This window comes from Podarcis tiliguerta, assembly GCF_965153285.1.
Source record: "Podarcis tiliguerta genome assembly, chromosome: 4".
NCBI lineage: Eukaryota > Metazoa > Chordata > Lepidosauria > Squamata > Lacertidae > Podarcis > Podarcis tiliguerta.
This window is the reverse complement of record NC_139537.1, coordinates 51,046,968-51,071,018: the sequence shown is the minus strand read 5'-3', so window position 1 is coordinate 51,071,018 and position 24,051 is coordinate 51,046,968. Positions and strand designations below refer to the sequence as shown.

At 42.1% G+C, this 24,051-nt stretch overlaps 2 protein-coding genes across 3 annotated transcripts in view; one reads left to right on the top strand and one right to left on the bottom strand.

Moving 5' to 3' along the window:
- Positions 1-1,420: 1,420 nt before the first annotated feature.
- Positions 1,421-18,434, top strand: LOC310676663 (uncharacterized protein). The gene is made up of 6 exons (XM_083438748.1): positions 1,421-1,456; positions 13,133-13,183; positions 13,663-13,794; positions 16,155-16,189; positions 16,570-16,720; positions 18,229-18,434. The coding sequence occupies exons 2-6, from the start codon at positions 13,141-13,143 to the stop codon at positions 18,261-18,263; spliced, it is 396 nt and encodes a 131-aa protein (XP_083294874.1). The 5' UTR covers positions 1,421-1,456; positions 13,133-13,140; the 3' UTR covers positions 18,264-18,434.
- Positions 18,435-20,222: 1,788 nt separating this feature from the next.
- The window catches only part of CLIC6 (chloride intracellular channel 6), a 130,163-nt gene continuing 126,334 nt past the window's right edge, over positions 20,223-24,051 (bottom strand). For both annotated transcript variants that reach the window (XM_083438693.1, XM_083438692.1), the window contains 2 exons: positions 23,465-23,646; positions 20,223-22,765 (listed from right to left, as the gene is read on the bottom strand). In XM_083438693.1, coding sequence (XP_083294819.1) covers positions 22,604-22,765; positions 23,465-23,646 — 344 coding nt within the window. In that variant the 3' untranslated portion in view covers positions 20,223-22,603. The remainder of the gene's footprint in view (positions 22,766-23,464; positions 23,647-24,051) is intronic.

Genomic DNA, 24,051 nt, shown 5'->3' with positions numbered 1-24,051 from the left:
TATATCCCACAACGCACAGGCACTATGAATCAGCAACAGGGCTGCCACCAGCCTGTCAGAAAACACAGGCATATATTTTCTATCCACTGGTATACATCAAACCAACAACTGAGCAGCCTTGTGTTATATTAGATGATTTGGAGAAGCAAAGCAGTTGGGGTTATGTGCCAAATCCTGTAGAACTCTACTAATCTCAACAGGACTCCAAACTGCTCATGTTTCTTTATGAGATTTCCAGAACTCGGCTTGCAGAAGCTAACACATGCCTCAGAGTTCACAAGCTCAGTGTGTGTGCATCATATAAGTGCTGGCAATTTATGTCTTGCTAGCTCTGTCATAAATCCAGAGTTGTGATGGTTCCCTTGTCAGTTGAAATATTAGTACATTGAGTGCAGCGTTCTGCGAGAGCTTCCAGCCCTTTGTTCTGTAGAATGCACCTTCCACACATCTGGCTAATTATGACAGCACAAGCTGCCACGGGACATATCTGCATGCCTACACACACACACACACACACACACACACACACACACCCTACTGACAAGTTTAAAGACAGTTAAGTGGGTGGATTCAGTTAATTTTAACCATGCTGATTATCAGGGACATATTGGGGGGTTGGCCAGGCTGGCCCCCACTGGCGGAGAAAGAGGGGGGCAGGGGGAGCACACCACCCCCAGCACCACAATCCCGGTGGGGTGCCATCGTGGCTGCCCCCCCTTCTGGGCGCCATTTCCCCACAGGCAGTGCACCACGCCCCAATGGGGGGGTGCCACACCCCCAGGATGCATGCATGCCATGCCCCCACAAGTGGCGCATCATGCCCCCAGGACACGCGCCATGCCCCTGGTGCCAGAGCATGAAGCTCCGCCACTGCCACCAAGGGCGCACAAAAATTACTCTGCTGCTTGTCACTTTCCTTCCTGCAAAAAGAATGAATAGTCACTGTGGGAAGCAGGATCCTGGCTCAGCTGGCCCTTTGTTGTGATCCATCAGGGCTGCTCTCGTTTCCTTACAAATCCATTAAAATCAGTCCAAAAACTCAATCTGGGTGAGTCAAAGAGCTGTGGGTTAGCCCCTGACATCAAATTTAAACACATCTGTTTGAAAGTTTCAGCCTTTTTGAATCACTACTACTAATTTTACAGCATTGAAATTGAAATGAGGTAAATGAAACGTGGAAGAAGAAATGGAGGAATAGATCCAAAAAGAGAAGTATTATAGAGAAACAGCTGATGACTGGGAGGTTGCTGTCAAAGAATTGGCCAGATAGTTGGCAAGCTTTTTGGGCTTGTAGCCTCCCAGCCAACTCTTCCTGTATTCATTAGGGCAAGAAAAAGCTCTTGGATACCTGAGCAGAGCAGCAGAATATACAGAGAAGTGGCACCTGCTTAGGTGAACTGAAGAAGAGAGCTTCTTCCAAGTTGCTGTGAATTAAGAAGCATTAACTTTCCCCTTGGTGTTTCCTCAAAAATTGTAAGGAACCATATCTATTTGCAGAACAGTCTTTGTTGACGTTGTTCTTTCATTTTCTAGAGATGCTATCCATCCCCCTCATTTTAATGCGATTTCACACACATTTTACTTACCAAGCAAAACTATATTAATTTCATTCAAATACTTTTGAATTCCCAAGCCATGTTGCAACTCTTAAGCACCCCTCGTTTTTGGAAGTTGAAAAATGCAACCCACCCTACTAGTGGAGTAGTGTCTGTCTCCTCTGCTAAAGCGGACTGAGCCCCTTGAACTGAAGAGGCTCCTCTCTGGCAAGGCACTTCCTATTTGAGGCTCATCCTGAGGACGACTGCTGTTGGGGGGAAATGACATCTGAGAGTTGCTCTTATGAAGTCTCTAGCATGTGTCCTGCATGGAGACTGCCTTGCCTCCCTACTGCTGAGACTGTCACTCAAAACAGAAGAGGATAGTCATCTCTATCAAGGTTGTGAGCAGCTAGTCCTGGTGTCCAGGCATCCTTGTCTTTAGCTGCCAGCTCTTGCGAGTTGGCTTGTGCTTTTGAAGTGGGGCAAATCTTCACTTTGAGGCAAACTCCCTTGGACCAAAATTTGAAAACAGATCACAAATCTGTCATTTATTTCCTCTGAACATCTAGGAACTGCCCAAGCAATGGTTCAATCATTCTACTTAGGAGATGGGCTGAGGGCTGCTTTCTTCTTATACTTTCTCACTTTCATAGCATAACTGCTAGGAGCAGCTTCAAAGCACCTCTGCCACATCAGGCCAAAATTACTTCAAAAACACTGCAAGAAGCAGCAGAGTAACTGTACATATAATATGTACAAATGGACACTGTACTTTAAAAAAAGATGGCTGCCCGTGTTTACAATAAGATGGAGGTGATATGGCAATGGTGGCCATTGTGAATTTGGAGTACTGGTGTCAGTCAGAAGTACTCCATTTTAGCCTCACAGTCAGAAATTGGGATAGGCTTATGAAATGTGTGATGTCCTACTAAAATAGGAACACTTGGAGGTCTCTGAGATTATGCTGTAAAACAGGGATGGGGGCCAAATGCAGCCCTCCAAGCCTCTCCATCAGGCCCTGGGAACTCTCCCCAGGCTCCGCCCCTCACTGGCCCTGCTGTGCACTCATTGTTTCTGATTGGCTGGAATGTGCCCTTGAAATCTGCCCATGCCTCCTGCAAGTGTGCAGGGAGGATAGAGAGAGGTGCGTCACTGTGTACAAATTAGCCTTCTGCACAACAGTGACATAGCGTGGCTCCACCCACTTTTGCCTCTGGCCTCACCCACCACTGGCATATGAACCTTGGAAGGCTGCCCAGAAATGAGCGGCCCCTGGCCTGAAAAAATGTCCCCTCCTGAAAATTGTGGACCCAAATGTTTTTTGGTGCCCTCTCCACACTGACTGGAAACAGGATGAAAGAGTCCACCTTCAAAAGTCTCCACATTCCATTGGCAGGTCATTTCACATGGAGTTAAGAATATCGATTGGATGTCACACACAAACACAGTGAAGCCTCTTTGCTTTCATAATGAGAGCATTTTCAAAATCCTTGGCCTGCTTCATTTTCCTCTCAAGTGGTACTTTATTCTTTGTAGCCTATGATTTGTTTGTACGTAAAACAGCTATTAAGTTTACTAGCTGCTCTGAAAGGGAATCTAGAGTTTGGGCTGACGTTGTCCTCCCTCCCCCTTCTCCCGACACATCTGGGATTTCTTTTCCTTCATGGTTCTTGCTAAGTGGTAGATTGCAGTTGTACCACTAGAGGACACCCTTGACCAACATTGCAACACAAACGAACCTAAAATGTGACTGCGGTTTAAACGTGTTTAATGGCTACGATTCCCGCGCTCGAGTACTCACACACACAGCATTAATATATAGTTAAGAATGTGTGCAAAATGTTTTGTGGGAAATGAAGGCTGATGCAAAAGCAAATGAGGCATTTTGCCAAACAGAGTTATTGTTAACAGTCTAATCCTATGATTGCATTTTAATTGGCAGCGAACAAATCACGGTTTGTGCAGTGCCAACAAAAGCACCCCACCTTATTCAGCACATCCAACTCTTAACACTGCTAAGCACAGCACTGGGGAAACTACATTTTTCTCTGACAAGACTCCATTGCCTTTTTTACAGACACATTAACAGGCACAAATACAACAGGTGAAGCTTCTCACTGACATGAAGTAGTGAAAGAAATTCCACCTGGTGAAATTAACTATGTACTTATTGTTTGACATTATCACTCAAGACAGCTAGTAGCAACAACCATGATATATAATAAAATGTTCCTAAAGTAAAATCAATACAACTTTTGAAAGATTGGTTATCAAAAAATGAAAAGCTGATAAAACCAATCAAGGACAGAAACAATGGTCATAGCAAAACATTAAGGCAAGCCATAGTTTTTTTAAGTCCGTTTAACAGGTCAAAGGCCTAGATAGAATGTTTTTGCTGGATGCTAGGAAGGCATCAAAGATGGGGCTTAAACTCCTCTGGGGAGGGATTTTACCACTAAGAATTTCTGGGTGCCATGTAGCTGTTAGAATAAAAAAATGATGACAATCCAACCCAAACACCTTCCAAGCACAAAAATTGCTTTTTTATGCAGCTTTGAGATACCTTTTCTATTAAAAAGCTAATAAAAATAGAAATAAAGAAATAAATAATGTGAGTATCCTCTGTTGCTTTCCTTAATTTTTTTAAACTTGCTAAATGCATTGGCATACCTTTTTAAAAAAAAATAAGCAAAACAAAACACAATCCACTTAGAACACCGATTTACATGTAGTAAATCAGCTTTATTTGGGATCTAACTTTGATATCTCTCCTGACTGAGCAAGACGCCAAGCAATTATGCCCCCTCCTGCTTCTTGTAATATCCTTGCAATAAGCCTCCCTGCTGCCTATTTTTATGGTCAGGTGCACATCTTCTGGTGCCTTTGCTGTTCTGATTTTGTCATGAGAACACACTCTTTGCCATACTTAGCCACCAATACTTTGTAAGCTGTCAACCCCTAACCCATAAGCACCTGACTTCGTCTTGGCCACATTCACAACAGACATCGAAAACACTAGTGTCCTGAACCCCTGGCCTACCTAGCAGCAGGTCAGGATGCCAAGTCCAAAGTTCAAGGGTTGACCCACACAAGCAAAGTCCAAAGTTCAGGGTCAATCCAAGTAGTGAAATCTGAAGTCCAGCAGTCAGGATACAATCCAGAGTCAAACCCAAAGCGCAGTTCCATAGTACTCCAGGAACATCCCAGCCAACGTCCCTCAACATGGGGAGTTGAGCAGACACAGCACCTCAGCTCTGCAGCCTTTTATACTTTGCATGCTGATTGCAGCACCTGGGCTTGACGAGTCGTGTGACCCTCACCTGTTCTGAGTCTACTCCAGCTGAGGAATCACACACCTCTTCCCAGACCTAAGGAGCCCCACCTGGCCAGCCAGGGAGCTGTGGATCCTTGCCTGCCTCAGCCTCCGGGAGGACCACTCCTACTGCTCCCTACATCTCAGAGCCCACCGTGTTCATGAAGACAGGGGCCCCTCTGGCTCTGGTGATGGGTGCCCTCATCCCCTCGCCATCCTCCATCACCCTGTGAGTACTTCCTGCACCAAGCTCTCCTTCCCCATCCCCAGCTTGCCCCTTGTTTGTCTCAGTCCCAGCTACACCCTTTGCCAGGACCCTCTTCCTCCTTCCCATTGTCATTACAACTAGGATGTCACTTTGAACAGTCATGGCTTCCTCTAAAAAATTCTGGGAACTGTAGTTTGTTAAGGGCGCGGGTGGTTGTTAGGAAACTCCTATTCCCCTCCCAGAGCTCCATTTTCCACAGTGGAGTAACAAGCGACTCCTCTTCACAGGAAACACTGAAAACTGTAGTTCTCTGGGGAGAATAAGGGTCTCCTAACAACTATCAGCAGCAGCAGCAGCACTTGGTTTCAGGTGGGGGCCATGTCATTATAAGAGAACAAGGGAGGTGTTCATTGTGACTTCTAGCACCTCTTTTTCTAGAAAAATAGCACTGCTCAGCTCCTTTAAGAATGTACAGCTCCCAGAATTCTTTGGGGGAACCCATGAATGTGTAAAGTGGTGTCATAGTGCTTTAAATGTACAGTGGTACCTCAGGTTAAGAACTTAATTCGTTCTGGTGGTCTGTTCTTAACCTGAAACTGTTCTTAACCTGAGGTACCACTTTAGCTAATGGGGCCTCCTGCTGCCGCTGCACTGATGCTGCACAATTTCTGTTCTCATCCTGAGGTAAAGTTCTTAACTCGAGGTACTATTTCTGGGTTAGCAGAGTCTGTAACCGGAAGCATCTGTAACCTGAAGTGTATGTAACCCGAGGTACCATTGTAAAGTGAAAAGTCATCCTTACATGGAACTTCATATTATTTGGGGGCAAGTACATCTCAAATGCTTAAATTCTTATGCTACTTTTCCAAATGTTTTTAGATCAATCACAGGTGACAGGAGATGTTGCTGACTTTACAAAAGCAACCATTTCAAAATGAAAGTGATATAAATAACTTTTGCTGCTCAGATACTAAATCTGAAACTCAGGACAGGGGGGCGGGGGAAGAGAGCGAGAAGCTCAACAGCCGAAACAGACCTGAGCTATTTGCTGTTGGATCCTAATGCTGTTTGGCATGCTAGTAAATCAATATGGCTTTGAAAAAGAGTTTGAAAAGTCTGCTTAATCGTCTGTGAACTCGGCAGATATTTTCCTGGTTCACATGGAACTACTTTGCTCGGTTTAAGTTGAAGAGGTCATTGTATGTGTCAAGATCTGGGGACAGCAGAAAAGCAGAGTCTGTAAGTTTTGCTGAGATGGTCTTTTCTATACTTCCTAGCCAAAGGTTTCCTTGAAAAGTTGGGAGGACAAAATCACATTGACTGCTGTGTGTACAGCTGCATAGCTGACATCAGGGACATCCCTGACCTCTGTGACAGACAAAGGAGTTGATGCATTGAAGGGAGATACCTTATCTAGTCATTTTTAAAAGCTAGAGTTTTCTCAACTGAGCCCATGCCTAGTGAATGAGAGACTACACATAGAGGTTTGAGTTTAAACTGACAGCAAATTAGAATGTGTGTGTGTGTGTGTGTGTGTGTGTGTGTGTGTGTGTGTATATATATATATATATATGCTTTCGTAGATTTTCACGGGTACAGGAATGCAGGTTTTGGTGTCCTCGGGTGTCTTCCCGTGTAAAAGTTGGGGTGTCTAGGCGACGTTTCGACGAGGTCTCACTCGTCATCTTCAGGCTGGTGCTTTCGGCTTCTTGTTACTGGAACAGAGCAGGATCTCAGTGTTTGAGTTCCTATAAATACTGTTGAGGAGGTGTGGTGTATAGCCTCCAATGTTCTGGGCAGAGAGGAGGTTCCCAGGCTAGTGTGCCTTTTCTTCTTTTGTTCCTTAATTACTTGAGGGATATCTTGAGTGATTTCTTGAGTGATTTCCTGAATCCCACTTAGGTGGGTCATTAGGTGTGGATTAGTTGCTAAAGCCTTCGTGTCTTGAACTCTTGAACTTTGTGAAGAGTTTTTCTGAGAAGATGGCTGTACTGCACTTGGTTGTGCTCTGGCTTGGCTTCGTGTATAGGGGCGAGCTGTGGTTTTGTGGCCTGTGCCAGCCAGATCTGTGTAGGGATTGCAGGGGGGTGCAGCATCCGGAGGTGCCACCCTGGTTTGGCTACTGGATGGTGTCTGTAATTTATCTGTGGAGAGGGTCTGGGTTTGGGTCTGGTGTGGTTGATTGGTGATGGCGTTCTGTGTGCCTCTGGATCTGGTGTCAGATTTTGTGGGGAGGGCTAATTTCCAGATGTCTGGCAAGCGGGATGTGTCGTCACGCTTGTTCATGTTGTGAGGGTGTTTCTCTATCTCGATGGCTTCCATGATTATTCTCTTGTGGTGATGTTCCATGTTGAAGAGCAATTTGGAATCTGCAAAATTAATTTCGTGTCCTGTTTCTTTCATGTGTTGGAAAAGAGAGGAAGTTTTTTCTTCTTTTTTGACGGCATTCTTGTGTTCTGCGATACGTGCATTTATTCGTCTGTTTGTTTGTCCAATGTACGTGGCTGGGCAGACTTTGCAGGGTATTTCATAGACCCCTTGGTTTTCCAACTGAATTTTATCCTTGGGGTTTCTGAGGATATTGGCTATTTTTTGGTTGGTGCAAAAGGCTGTTTTGATATTGTGTTTATGGAGGATTTTGCTAATTTTATCTGTAGTGCCCTTGATATAAGGAAGGAGGGCTATGCCATTGTTTTCTTCTGTGTCTTGGTTTTTGGGGGGTGTTTCTTTTTGGATTAGCTTCGTAACCCTGTTTTGCTGGTATCCATTGGCAATTAACACATTTGAGAGATTCTGTAACTCAGTTGTCAAGTGGTCTTCGTCAGCCAGGCGTTTGGTTCTGGAGATCTCCTTCCTTCTGGAGATCTCCTCCATAGCCCTCCTTCCTTATATCAAGGGCACTACAGATAAAATTAGCAAAATCCTCCATAAACACAATATCAAAACAGCCTTTTGCACCAACCAAAAAATAGCCAATATCCTCAGAAACCCCAAGGATAAAATTCAGTTGGAAAACCAAGGGGTCTATGAAATACCCTGCAAAGTCTGCCCAGCCACGTACATTGGACAAACAAACAGACGAATAAATGCACGTATCGCAGAACACAAGAATGCCGTCAAAAAAGAAGAAAAAACTTCCTCTCTTTTCCAACACATGAAAGAAACAGGACACGAAATTAATTTTGCAGATTCCAAATTGCTCTTCAACATGGAACATCACCACAAGAGAATAATCATGGAAGCCATCGAGATAGAGAAACACCCTCACAACATGAACAAGCGTGACGACACATCCCGCTTGCCAGACATCTGGAAATTAGCCCTCCCCACAAAATCTGACACCAGATCCAGAGGCACACAGAACGCCATCACCAATCAACCACACCAGACCCAAACCCAGACCCTCTCCACAGATAAATTACAGACACCATCCAGTAGCCAAACCAGGGTGGCACCTCCGGATGCTGCACCCCCCTGCAATCCCTACACAGATCTGGCTGGCACAGGCCACAAAACCACAGCTCGCCCCTATACACGAAGCCAAGCCAGAGCACAACCAAGTGCAGTACAGCCATCTTCTCAGAAAAACTCTTCACAAAGTTCAAGAGTTCAAGACACGAAGGCTTTAGCAACTAATCCACACCTAATGACCCACCTAAGTGGGATTCAGGAAATCACTCAAGAAATCACTCAAGATATCCCTCAAGTAATTAAGGAACAAAAGAAGAAAAGGCACACTAGCCTGGGAACCTCCTCTCTGCCCAGAACATTGGAGGCTATACACCACACCTCCTCAACAGTATTTATAGGAACTCAAACACTGAGATCCTGCTCTGTTCCAGTAACAAGAAGCCGAAAGCACCAGCCTGAAGATGACGAGTGAGACCTCGTCGAAACGTCGCCTAGACACCCCAACTTTTACACGGGAAGACACCCGAGGACACCAAAACCTGCATATATATATATATATATATATATATATAATGTCCAGTAGCACCTTAGAGACCAACTAAGTTTGTTCTTGGTATAAGCTTTTCTGTGCATGCACATGGGTGGCGCTGTGAGTTAAACCACAGAACCTAGGACCTGCTGATCGAAAGGTCGGCGGTTCGAATCCCCGCGGCGGGGTGAGCTCCCGTCGTTCGGTCCCAGCTCCTGCCTACCTAGCAGTTCGAAAGCACCCCTACGTGCAAGCAGATAAATAGGGACCGCTTTCTAGCGGGAAGGTAAACGGCGTTTCCGTGTGCGGCGCTGGTGCTGGCTCGCCAGATGCAGCTTAGTCACGCTGGCCACGTGACCCGGAAGTGTCTTCGGACAGCGCCAGCTCCCGGCCTCTTGAGCGAGATGAGCGCGCAACCCTAGAGTCGGTCACGACTGGCCCTGATGGGCAGGGGTACCTTTACCTTTAAGGTGCTATTGGACAATTTTATATATATATATATATATATATATATATATTTCGACTGTGTCAGACCAACACGGCTACCTACCTGAATCTAGAACCATGGAAGGCACTACATTTGAGCTGCAGCAAATTAGAAAAAAATGTAAAACTTCAAACAGGAAAATATTATCAGCAGGGTAAAAATAGTTTGAGCTCCTATAAATCCAAAGCACAGGATCATAATGCCTGTGGCATGCCACCCCAATCTCTGAGCAGTGTGAGATTCCAGGAGTTCTGGGTGCTTACGCAGCATTCATGTTTTCTTTGGGGAAAGAGGCACAGTGGAAACTGTAGTGTCTTTAGGATATATGGTTTATTCACACACACACACACACACACACACACACACACACACATATATATATAGTGCTATTTTTCTAGAAAAAATGGTGCCGGAACTCACCATGAACACCTCCCTTGTTCTATAATGGCAATGGTGTCCAGCTGAGAGGTGCCAGGACTGAGTTCTAGTGAGTTCTGGCTGAAAAAAGGCCCTGCATACCTAGAGGGGTTCGCAGTATCAACACCCCAAAAGGGTCTTGTTTCTCCCCTAGCCTCCAATTCAAACAGAAATCAAAGATTGCTCTCAAACATTGCTCTGATTCTTTCTCCAGCTTGCTGCTTTACTTCTAGGTCACACCACTGCTCCCAAAACTGTCTACTCTAAACTCTGTGGAGGGAGGAGGGCCCACTGATTTGCTGTCTTGCACCAAGCCCCCTAAACCCTCCTTAATGGCTCATCGCCCAGGTTTATCCACCTTGCCAGGAGACTAGCCTGTCTATTCCAAGAATTAGAAGCCTTCAATAAATTCTATTATTATTAATATTATTATTATTATTATTATTATTATTATTATTATGTCTTTATTGTTTTAAGATAAATACATTTATAGAAAGAAAAAACAAACAAACAAACAATAGAAAAAGCAAACACACAGCAATATAAGAAATAGCAAAATTAATATAACAAACATCATTTATACTCCCAACAATGCAAATAATTATGAAACTTGTGAAGAGAAAAATTAAAAGTGACTTCCAATTAGTCTCGCTGTACTTTATCTATTGATTACCTTATACCGCACAGTTACGTATTTCTTATATACCATAGCTTCTTTTTACATCCCTGCGAACCTATATTTATACAATACAAGGGTCAGTCTAGTTCTGCCAACAGGTTTCCTTTTATACCATAATTTTTAAAGTATTCGTTAAAAATTCTCCATTCCTTATAGACTATTCGTTTTGTTTGGCCTCTTATCCTTACTGTCGCCTTTGCTAGCTGCAGGTATTCTACCATTAGGATTTGCCAATCTGCCGTGTTAGGTATTGTTGTATTTTTCCAATTTCTTGCTACTAAAATTCTGGCCACCGTTATCCCGTACGTGAACAATATTCTTTTCGATTTCCCTATTTCTTTTGGCAATATGCTTAATAGAAATATTTCTGGCCGTTTTTTGAATGTAAATTTAAACATTTTTTTAAGTTCTTCATATATATTATTCTAAAATACACAGATGTCTGTACAATTCCACCACATATGCAGTTAAGACCCAATTTCTCTGTTACATCTCCAACATATAGATGATCTATTTTTATACATTTTAGCAAGTTTTTCTGGAGAAGCCTTCAATAAATTCTAAGACTTGCTGGATCCAGGGATTAGAGCATTCTGGCCCCAGTTTAAGACCCCTAAGCATGCCTAAAGCTCTGGATTTGGGGTGAACTCCTGTGGCTCGGGGCCTCAGAGGGGTTAACTCCCTAGTCCAAGTCATTCCTTGCATAAGAACATATCAGACAAGAAGAGGAGCCTACGGGATGAGACCAATGGCCCATCTCTTCCAGCATCCTTTTCTCACAGAGATCAACCAGAGGCCTGTGGGAAGCTCACAAGCAGGACCTGAGTACAAGAGCATTCTCCCCTTGCTTAGTTTCCAGCAACTGGTAGGTAGAACCTCGCCATTGTGGCTGGTGGCCATTGAGAACCTTATGCTCCTAATTAACTTTCTGACCTTCTGCCGTGAGGTCACTTGTTTTGTTGCAATTCCGGAGCATCTTCCCCATAAATTTTGTGAACTTTAGGGAAACCGGGAGTATATTCTAGGTTCATTTTTAATCCTCAAATAATACCTGAAAGGGACTAGAGATACATATCTAGGGTGCCTTTCTCTGCCACCTGCAGACAGGTCTACATCATATAATGAAAGCACATTCAGGGTACATGACTTCCCCCCCCCCCAAATAATATTGGGAACTGTGGTTTCCCTCTCACATAGCTACAATTCCCAGCACCCTTAACAACCCACACCTCCCATGATTCTTTGGGGGAATTCATGCCCTTTAAAGGTGCGTTGAATCATAGAATTGTAGCATTGGAAGGGGCTTCAAGGTCCATCTAGTCCAACCCCCTGCAATGCAGGGATCTCAACTAAAGCATCCATGACAGATGGCCACCCAACCTCTGCTTAAAAACCTCCAAGGAAGGAGAGTCCATCGCCTCCCAAGGGAGTCCATTCCACTGTTGAGCAGCTCTTATTATCAGGAAGTTCTTCCTGATATTTAGATGGAATCTCCTTTCTTGGAACTTGAATCCATGTGCTTTAAATTATTATTATCTCCTGTGAAGTGGATTATCTCCTGGATTATTATCTCCTGTGAACTCTTAAAGTTCTCATGCAGACAGCTGGGGTACTGTATCTTCAGAACAAGGTTTGAGGCATCTTTGTATAAAAATCAATGTTCCAGCAGCAGCTGACTGGGAAGGTTGCCATTAACTACACCTCCAATGTCCTATAACATTCAGGAAATGGGAGGACTTTTTGGATTAAGAAACCTATTGTGACCTCCAAATACCTCTGAAGCCTGCTAAGGGAGATCTCTTAGCCATTAGAAAAGGTGAAGTGGCGTTGGGTTCGGATATTTATTGAGTTGGACACACTTCCGACAAGTCCTTCTGGGCTGACTTTATCATCCTACATTTATCTCCTCGCTCCTTTTAGTACCAGTCTCCATGCAGCTCACTTTTGAGTCTTTGTCTCTCGGATGTTTGCTAGATTGACCGCTGGCGTCATCGCCAGCATGTTTCAAATCGTACCTTTTTAATGAGCATCCCCATTAAAAATCAGAATGGAGACAATGTAAAGCATAAGGTTATTTTCTGTCTCCAATGGCTGACCTTCCGCCGTCACTCCCCACCCCCAGTCCGATTACTTTATTCCCAAAGTTTGCGTACACATTTTGGAGGTTGTCCTGTTCAAGCAGTGATAACACAAAGTTAATGTGTTTGCTTAAGAAGAGAAAAGAGCTCTGACGTTGGAGACTATCACTAGAAGGGCACAAAGCAAACCTCAGGAAACAGAAAGAGACGGGGCGCCAAATGTCAAAATGCAGGTTAGTAAAGTGGAATTTGAGGGGGAATTTATTTTCTGGCTAACGAAAGGAAACAAGGGTTTAAAAGTCCATAGCGAGTGCCGTGTACTTGACCAGACAGAAAACTTGGACAAAGAGTCTTGACCGACCCTTGGCTAACAGAGTACAGACCTAGGAACCGACACAATTCCATTTTTTTGCAATGGAAACCGGGATCTTGTTATTTAGTCTCTTGATCATTGTTGCCTTTTCTTCAACAGTTCAGACAATGTCTCCTCCAATGATGCTTGACAAACTTCAACATCAAGAAGGTAAGTTAAAATTCTGTTCCCATACTACCGGTTCTGTTAATGCCTTCGTTGCACAGTGTGGCCAGTTTAAGAGTTTTGAATGAAAAGTTTTGCAAGAAAAAAGGAAGACTTGTGCTGTGTTGTTGCAGAAAGCAACATTTAACAGAGATGAGTCAGAATCTAAGAAATTGCACCAACTGTATTTCATACCACTAGACTTTGTACAAGACAGATCTGTTTCCAGGTACTGTGCATTTGCATGTGAATTACATCAAAAGCATGGGTTTGACAATATTAGTTGGCAGAACCTGAGACTCTTAATCACAGGGTTGAGGGTTCAAGCCCCACCTTGGGCAAAAAATTCCTGCATTGCAAGGGGTTGGATTAGATGACCCATGTTTTCCCTTCCAACTTCACAATTATATGATATATGAAGCTGGCCATTTCCCCGACATCAATATGCTACAAGAAATGAGACCATAGGTCTTTTTTCTTTTCAGGTAAAAGCCAAAGAGCTATGGAAGAGTCTGCATCTAATCAGCAGAGGAAGATCTTGGGATTTTTATCAGCATTTGATGAAATACAGAAAAGTACCAAACCTAGATTAGATCCCAAGACCACAGGACTTCAAGGTAATTCAGATAATAACCATTGCCTACCATCAGCTGTATGTATTCATTAAGCCATAATGAATTTAATAATAATAATTTAATAAATAAATTATTTAATAAAATGTATACACATCAAAGCAGTTTGCAAAATAAAACAATAAAACAATAAAATTGAGGAAAAATCACAGCCATACTTACAAAAGTTAAAATAATGAAACAGATTAAAATTGCCTCAACTTTCTAAGCATCTGAGTTAGTTTGTCTAAACAAGGGTGTTTTAGCAGGTGCTGAAAAGAATACAGGGAAGGTGTCTGCTTGATCTCAATAGGCAGGCAGGCCCAAAGTGCAGGCACTGCCACACTAAACGACTGAATTCTTATAAATGTGGAATGGCTATTATGTGGCACCTATAGCAGTGCCAGTTTTGCTACTCAAAGTGGTCGAGTGGGCACATGTGGGGTAAAGCAATCTCATAGGAAAACTGGGGCCAAGTTGAAAAGGTTTTAGAGATCCTTTCAGTTCAGTCGCTTAATTTCAGGTCCACAATTACTGCATGAATGTGTATAGAAATGAACTGTACTACAATAGAAATAATTAAATTCATAATATTACTGTAAATAATAAACCATTTGAAAAGGGTTAGAGACAATGTCAAGTTATGAACACATGTGCAGAGCAATCCTATGCAAGTTTACTTGGAAGTAAGCCCCACTGCTAGACTGCAGCCTAGCAAAGCAATTCTGCTCAGAACTGTGACCCATTACTTGGGTATACCCAAGTAAATAACAATCTTATGCATGCATACTTGGAATTAAGTCCTCCTGAGTTAAATGAGCCTTACTTCTGGGAATAGAGGATTCAACTGAGCAAAAAGTACTGGGACAAAAGGAGGAGTGCATATTTTAAAAATGTATCAATTGCAAAAATATATGCATGCAACAAATAAGGTCAATGATCGTTGATCGATCTCAGTGCCATATGAGAAACCAACGAATCCACCAGTTTGTTCTTTAGAGTGTAAGTAAGAAAAACTGGACATTAGGTTTTTGAGGAAAAGGCCACTCATCAGCTCTATTCTTCAAGTTCAGAGATGTTTACGTTTTGAGTCTCTGGGGTGTATGTAGTATTTCACAGAGCTGTATCATTCAGAGTTTGATACTCTGCTCGTGATTAAAATGCCTCTGACAAATGCTAGTGTCTTTCATTATATTTCCATGTGGTCTTTTTAAAATGAAGCATTGGTCTTAATTGTCTTCCATCTATGTCTCTGTTATTTATGGTACTTGCAAAGCAAATTGGTTTAATATTTTATATCTTCAATTCTTACAATGATATGTGTTTCAAATACTGCAATGCTTCATGCTCTGAAATATTTGGATATTGGCAACATTCAAAGAACACCTAACATTTAAATAATGCTTTTTTGACCATTGATATGTGTGCTATATCTTTAAAAAGAAGAAGGAGAGTTAAAACATTGCAGAATTGCACTTCTTTTCTCCAGAACGTAGTTCACAGGTCCAAATGAAAAGGAACATTAAAATGGAAAATCTTTGAGGTTTTGGGGGGAGGGTTACTCCCATGTATGGATGTTTTACAAAAAATACCACAGGTTAATAATAGTGCTAATACTAAAAAGTAGGTGAATCCAACAGGCATAAAACAACAGGAACAAAAAATAATGAGCCTGAATTAGACAACAACCTACCCACTCCTTCCTAGACCGCTTGGCGTACATAATTTGAGAAAACATGTATGCCCTGTTTAAGACTACACAGAATAAAAGTATGCTTCTTCAATAAAACTACCCCATGCAGCATAAAACCCACAAAAACAAGAAATGCCCATGCTTTCTTAATTGGGGAACAGAAAGTGTCCAAACAGAAAACCCAGTGTGCAGATTTATTTGAAGAGGTGAAAGTAACCCTATTGCTGAGCGACTGGGTGCCTTTAAAGGAAGAATGCAGCTCTGTGTGCAGTGACCACTGTTCTAAATCACCCTGAATTTAGGGGCTGGCATGGGAAGCAGCAATAAATGCTACATATCTGCAGCGGGTATAAAGTCAAGGCAACGAAGCCATTCAGCTAAACATCAGGCTAAAGGAGGGCTGGGAGAGAGAAATGGTTGGCATTGTTAGGCTGAACCTAGATGAGGTCAGAGGGCCAGAGCCTCATTAGTTTCAAGTGGCATGATCTGAAGGGCATCATTCGGGTGGTCTAAGAATACCATTTCTGAAACTTCTCCCCAGTTCTCGGAAGGTAGTGCCTCCCCAGATTTCAGCACAATTCCACAAGTGTCCCCCTGCATTATATGGTGGCAGTAGCATGCTTTCACTCTCTTTAAAGTATCTACTAAATAATTTTCCCAATTTGCATTTCAGCTTACGCCAAAAAGTTTGGAAAGACAATCAGAAAGGTAAGAAACTGTCAGCTTTTTAAACACCTCCTACCAAAGTTTCCAGTATGCAGAATAATTGTTCTCGCTTGCTAGGGCTATACTGTACTTAAATATTGATTCCTGAAGCTTATCTCCCTTTGAGTTCCCCAGTGTGCCTGGAGTAGCTGCAAATAAGGGCTATTTAATTACAGGCTAACCTTAAGCATGCAGCAGCCCTTAGCATGCAAATGGAACTGCCCTTTCCATTGAACTGAATGGAGCAGACCTTGTAAGAGTGAAAATATCAATGCACACACTGAAAATGACTGAATCCAGAATTATTATTTTTAAAGTTCACATTTATGCTCTTATGCTGTGATTTTTAAAACCTTTTCTCTCTGGACTTCTTTTCTGGACAGGATATTTTAGATGAACCTCAGGCCCGTCGTTCTTTCTCACAACAAGATGATGTTGCTGAATCAAGGAAGGATCACCTGAGAAAATCTCCTTTAATTGGGAAAAACTTCAGGAAAGCAGCACCATCATCTTCTAAGAAAGCAAAGAAAAGAGGTGTGTTTTCCAGCAAGAAAATCAGGTTCCTTTCTGTTTGATTGCCTAAAACTCTGAAGAGTTGAATAAAAGTCAGTTGGGTCATGAAACAGCCCTCTGTGTGTGGAGGCCAAGAGGCCAGGTTCCTTTCCAGAGTCACTGATCCTAGGGAATCTTCATTTTGTCCCACATGGTGTTGCACTATGACACCTGCTATAGGAAGCCTGTTCGTGGTTTGGAGAGGTTTTCATGGACCACTACTGGCAGAAGAAAAGGTTGCTGGAGCAGAGGTCAGCTGGTCAGTTAAAAAGCTAAAGAAAGTACATATAAACTTTATTGTGACGTGTAATTCTAGGGTTAGGCACACCCTCCAGGGTTAATTTAGGGCTCACCTACCTCACAAGATTGTGTGACGGTAAGATGGAACAGGGAGAACTGTATGTAAGCCGCCTTGAGCTCCTTGGAAGAAAGTCAAGATACCGGTAATTATAAACATAGTAAATATGTCATATCTCTCTAAGCATACTAGATAGTGGACACCACTCCACATAACATACCATCCAACCTGGGCTCTGAGGTTGGCTGGGTGGGGGGTTCTCATTATCCCACCATCAGCTAAACCAGGTGAGGGTAGCCAATGGATCTCAAATCCTCAGGGAGTCAGGGACTTTGTGTGCGAAGACAGGCTCTGGTGGACTGAGCGATGAGACTAATAGTAGGTCCAATGGTCAGGGAAAGTGGTTTCTGCACATGCTGTAGAGAGAAGTGAAGGGAAGATGGGGCTTGTCAAACTGGGAAGGTAGCCCTTCCAGGAGAAGGAAAACTCTGGTCCTAAACCTCTTCTGCCTTGTGGGGTATCTTCGGTAGAAGAAAAGGCTTAAGGAGTAAACTCTGCACAAATCTGGAGTCCCTAAGACGGTTGGATGCTGTGCAGTATGCCTCCTTCCAGCAACCCCTGCAGCCAAGCTGGTGCCAAATGTTTTGTTCTTCTTTCCTTTGGACCCCATCAGTGAGGCAAAGAAGGGGGTCTTGTTGTACAGGCAGCCCAGGACCTTCATAAACACTGCCCAGGCTTGTGCCTAGGGAGCTCGCTTTAGTGCTAACACAGCAGTTTGACTTCACCCCTGGAGGTACACTCCATTGTCTCTTGAGACAGATGGATGCCAACAATGGTAACTGAAAGCTAAGCTATTCAAATCTTAGGATGTGTTGAGCCCCTGCTTTTATCTGTGATGGTATCATAATAACTGGTAACTTCAGTTGCTTGTTTTCTATGTATTACCGGTATATTTTGGTTTTACAGTATTTTGGAAACCACTCTGTCGGTCAGTTATAATGCTGAGCAGCTTAGAAGTTTGTTAATTATCAAATAGACCTTCTGAAAAACAGGCATATGGAAATGGGGGAATAGAGGGGGGTAGATAGTGGTGAGGTGAACCTCAGGTATGTCCAGAATAAGCAAAGCTCCAGACGCGAGACACACCCATATGAACCATGTTTTAACAAGAGGCTATTTTGTTCTTTTCCAGCTTGTTTTTGGAAATACTGTGTGCAAAGCAAGTAGGTTTTTTGAACACATCAAATCAACGAACCTTTATGGAGATTAAGGAATCCAGTTCTGACAATGAAATCTTCAAAATCTGAAAGCATTCTTTTCAACAGAGAAGATTCAGCAGATATTAGTATAAATAACCGTTTGACCATATTTGCTTTGTGCGCATATGTATTTGAAAGACTCGTGCCAGTATTTAAGATTCATGTCAAGTATTTTTATTTTCAATGATAATATAATAAAATAATTTTTATACAAGCAATGTGGCATAAATGGAATGTCCACAGTAAGAAGCAGAGGAATGTTTGTGGCTGGTTTTAAAACTCTCAGACTGTATTTGGGAGGATTACTGTAAACATGAAGGGTTAATGGTAAACAAGCCTGTTTCTCTAATTTGGGGGGGGGGCGCTGGATCAAGCCAGAGCAGGACACTTTTGACAGGTGGACAGAGCTACACACCTGTCAATCACCTGATATATGATATCAGGTGATTCAACTAAAAGGGAGAACTGTGAGTCCATAAAGTCATTCCATGTTCTTCCTTTGCAGCCCTGATTTGAATTCAAGCCACAGCTGCAAAGAATCCTGCTGGTGTAGTGGTTAAGAGCGGTAGTCTCGTAATCTGGGGAACCGGGTTCACGTCTCCGCTCCTCCACATGCAGCTGCTGGGTGACCGTGGGCCAGTCACACTTCTCTGAAGTCTCTCAGCCCCACTCACCTCACAGAGTGTTTGTTGTGGGGGAGGAAGGGAAAGGAGAATGTTAGCCGCTTTGAGACTCCTTAAAGGGAGTGAAAGGCGGCATATCAAATCCAAACTCTTCTTCTTCTTCTTCTTCTTCTCTCTGTAGGTATAGCCTCCACTTGGGATCATCGACCAGGAGATCCTGAGTGGAACTAATTCGAGCAGGGCTTGCATTTAATGCAAAATTCATTTTTGGGAGTGTACTCTAAGGCTCCCAATTGCTCCTTTGCAGCTGCAGCTTTACCTGCCCCACACCTGTCGTATGATGACAGGTGTGTGGCATGTGGGCATGGCTGGGGGGAAATAGGACCCCAGTCAGGCTTAATTTGGCCCTTGGGCTGGAAGTTCTGTATGCCTGCTCTAATTATACAGAAATAGGTGTCCTAGATACTTTTTCAAAATTGGGCTTGCCTATAGCTGATGCTGGGAAACTCTCTTTAACATGTCCATTCACTCCTATGGAAAATATTTTTTATCAGATGCCTTATTATGTACATACATGAAACATCACTGTTACTTGCTCTTCCTTTGATTCATGGACCACTCGTAGAGGATACTGCAAAGAAGAATTTTAGGAAATCTAAGAGCAAATAGTACCAACACTAGAGCAATAGATTTGGTGGCCTATGCAAGTATGTTGGAATGAATAGATGAGAGTGAGGAAGTTGATGCAAGTCAGCTTCCAGTAAAACTTTTTACTGGGGTTAACTCTTAAAAAGGTACCTCTTTGCATCAAATGCTAAAGAATGAACTCCGGTGATCAAAACACAATATGCACTGTTCTGTGGCATGCCAGTGACTAATGCAGAAGTCTTTATAAGTGAATGAGTCTCTTGAAGCCATTCAAAAGATAGGCAAAAGCCACTTGCTCTTTGTGGGACTACACTACGCAGTGTCTTAATGTTGTTTGTGTTCCATGGAAGTAACAGCCAAACACTTCCTTTCATTTCCTTGCCCCTCTGGCTTCACATCATGGAATAACTTAATATCTTCTCTATTTGCTTCACAGAAAAGATGAAGCCTTGCATTTGTACATCTTACTAGAAATCAAAGGTGCAAAGAGTTTCTAATATTTTAAAAGACTGAGCACAATGCAGCTACAGCAAAGCGCTTTTCACTTAGGCAATTGGGCAGAGTGATGCTTCAGATTTTTCCATTTCATTCCTATATCACAAAATGCAAACTAGTGTCAGTATGTTCTTAAACGAAAATAAGCACAATACAACATATTTAAGTCAGAATTGGTGTATTTTCTTTTCAGGTTTGTAAGGCATATTAAACAACTACAACGATTTTTTTGTGCGGTTTAAATTATATAGACGTCTGAAGATGAGGGGGGACAGACATATTTCTTTCATGCATACTAAAAAGTCAAACTCAGCATTTAATCTTGGTATTGTAAAATAGTTTAAGTTTTAAACAGGTTCACTCTATAGATTGGGGGGGAAATTGCAGGATTTAGCACTGTTTACATTAATCACAAAGAATGTGAAGCATGCTACACAAAGTACATTTTCATGATTATACAGTACAGAAGTAATATATCTTTAAAATAGAAAATCCACACTGTTGTAAAATTGGTAAGAAAAGTACTCATCTTCTTGAGATGAAATATTTTCCTATTCTAAAAAAAGTTCAGCTTATCAAATATACATTTTAATCAATCTTATATGGGGATAACTATACAGAGGAACTGATAGCTGCTACGTTTAGTGGAGAGAATTCCTAGTAGCCACAGTATAATCCAGTAGGTTTTGTCTGCTGTTGTGGCTCTTTTGTTCCTTTACACTTTGAACATGAACTTTCAGAAACATCACAGTAATAAAACGTGTTTTCTGCTAATCAATGTATCTTTTTCAAAGATGTCCAAATGAATCCTGTTCCTAAAACAAGGATAAAGGGACCTCCTCTTCCTCAAAATTGAACAGCATTTGTGAATTTTATAAACTAATGAGGTGAGTAGGAAGAGGCCCCATTTCAATAGCCTGAGGAAATATTATCATTTAGGCCAAGTTTACCCATGCCTGTTCATCACTTGATGACTACAGCATGTGCTGATGAGCCATCTCAGAGCAATACCATGATGGAAGTTCCACGTCATCTGAAGACAAGAGATATTTTTTTAATGCATTCAGTTCACAAACTGGGTTTTAAATTTTCAAGTGTTGATTAATCAAGCAATGTACATGCACTTCTTAATAAGCCCTTAACCTCTGGTTTTCAGAGTGCCTTACTAAGGAAAGACCTCCTTAACTTCAAGTAAGCTTGAACACTTCAAGCCTTGGAGCAGCAGGGTGGGATAACAGCTATGAATTGCACAGACCCTGCAGCGGCAAATCTGGTACAGCAGACAGAATTTGACCACAGCTTTGTAGCTGAGAGGTGGAGCTTCAGGAAGATGGAATGTATTTTTTTAAAACAAAATTTGACCCAGCCCTTTTATTTGTATTCATATGATATAATCTGTTGCTTTCTATTATTTACACAGGTGAGTACAGTTTGTACACATGTTGTGTTGTGTTTTTGTCACATGGATCTTGTGAGACAGAATGAACCGATTTCTGCTTTAAAAATACTTCAGTCGCTGAATATATTTGGCAATAGCTTAGAAATAAAATAAAAATTGTGACACTGACGTCTGTGAGAAGCAGAAATCAGAGGTGGGAGATCAGCAACTTGCGTGGTAGACATAGAGAAAGGGCTTAAGGCTCCTGAATCTGTTCAGGGTATCACAGGGAACCTGTGATAAGCCCTTCTGAGTATCCAGTCTGACTTCCTTTCACCAATAAATGACCATCACCACACACAGCACCTGAAATTAGACGGTAGGAGCTTTAAGGTCAGTCTTGGCTCATGGATAGCTTTGAGCTATGGCATAGCTGTTTTTAGATATTGTAATGTTGCTACAATGGAATGCTTTCTGACATTGCAGTGCCATTGTTCATTTGTACATATGTCCCAGCCTAAGTAGTAAGAAGCTGATGCAACAAAGCTTAGGGCTGTAAGCCACACAACATGTAAACAAGTCATCTGCAGCATGCCGGCCATAATGTTGAAGGGGGTCTAGAAGCGTATGATACAAGCCCATGGTTTAAGGGCGAAGATACAAGAAATGGCACATAGTAGACTAGATACACTGTTAAATTCCCCTGAGGTGACTGCCCCTCAAAACAGTACAATCCACATTTCTTAAAATCCATAGGTGTTCTCCCATTGACCAACAAAAAACAGACTTTATCTAATTCTCTCTGTCCTGATACGGTGATCAATGCTTACAGAAATACCTTTAACTATTGTTTAGAAATTTTAAAGCTGCAATTACTATCTAATCTAGATTCTAATATTGCTGCAAATGTTTTGAGTTTTGTTCTATTGCCAAAAAATAATACATATATTTGCATGTGCGTATGCGCATATCTGCAATGCGACAAATATACAATTATACTATACTTGAATTAGCAGATCAATAAAATAATTATTTCACAAGGATTGGCCAGTTTCATAACTTGAAACTTTGCAGCAGAGCAGACTCTTCATTTTATTCTTGAGGTTTTCCTTCTTTTTAAAAATCAAGCTCACTGAAGATATATAGAAATAGAAGATTCTTGATTTATTTCATTCTTTTTGCAACATCCAAATAGGCGAACTCTATTTCCCGATCTGCAGGACAAGTATTTGTGAACTCGTCTCTCGCATATGCATTGTTCAAATATCTCCAGATTCCAGTCATTTCAGATGGAAATTCAAAATTTCTGTATTTCTTTGCCACAACCTAACAGAGAGAAAAGGAAATCATCATACACGTGGCAACAGTTAGATTACACTCTATATGAAGATGCCTTTGAAGATTGCTCAGAGGCTCCAGTTGATGCAGAATACTGCTATTCTGATTCTGCAGGGCATAAAACAGAAGTCACATTCACTTCAAGATCTACTCTGGCTGCCTATAAGCTTATAGCCTACTCCAAGGTATTGATGTTGGCTTAAAAGGTTCTAAATGACTTGTACCTGTTTGAGCAAGCTTCCCATTATGTGTCAGCACAGCAACAAAGATTTGTAGATAGGGCCCTCCTCGTAAAGGTAAGGTAAAGGCAAAGGACCCCTGGATGGCTAAGTCCTGTCAAAGGCGACTATGGGATGGGGCACTCATCTCGCTTTTCAGGCCGAGGGAGCCTGAATAGTGTTCAGGATAGCAACCCATGCAAGCGCCTTCTTCCTCGTGAAACTTCCTACCTCTGGGGATACATTAGACATCTTCTCTAGATTAGTTATCTAGATTTTTTAAGATGGACCTTTTCACATAGATCTTCAAATCCTTGTGGGAGTGTGAACAAATTAATTTACTGAACAGTCCATTCGAAATATTGTGTTGCTGTCATTGGTGTTAAGGACTTTGATACCTTATTCCATACTTTTTATTGCCTTATGGTTCAAGGGTAAACAAGCACAGTACAGAAAGGAAAATCCAGACCTTGATGATATGTAGTTTTGGCAAGAGATTGCAGTCTGCTAGCGTGAGTTCATCTCCATCTAGGAATTTCCTTGTGGAAACAGTGAGTTCTTCAGTACTATAGGCATCGATTTCTTCAGGCAAGGGGGCATTTAAGTAGTTATTCAGTTTCCTCAAAGCCTTCAGCAATGATTTTTCCAAATCTAGAATCAAAGAAGACTAGAATAGAATTCCTAGCAGAGTTTGGAAATCTGTGATGATTGGTATTGTGGCCCAAACAATACCCACCAGGAAGAAGAGGGAAGTAGCCACATGTTCAGGAGGATCTCAAGATTTGGAGAAATAGAAAAAATATAGAGAGACAATGAACTCAAATGTTTAACCTATCTCCACCCTCAATAGGACAAACTGGCAAAAATGTATGTGTGTGTGTGGTCATATACAGTGGTACCTCGGGTTAAGTACTTAATTCGTTCTGGAGATCTGTTCTTAACCTGAAACTGTTCTTAACCTGAAGCACCACTTTAGCTAATGGGGCCTCCTGCGGCCGCTGCGCCACCGGAGCATGATTTCTGTTCTCATCCTGAGGTAAAGTTCTTAACCCGAGG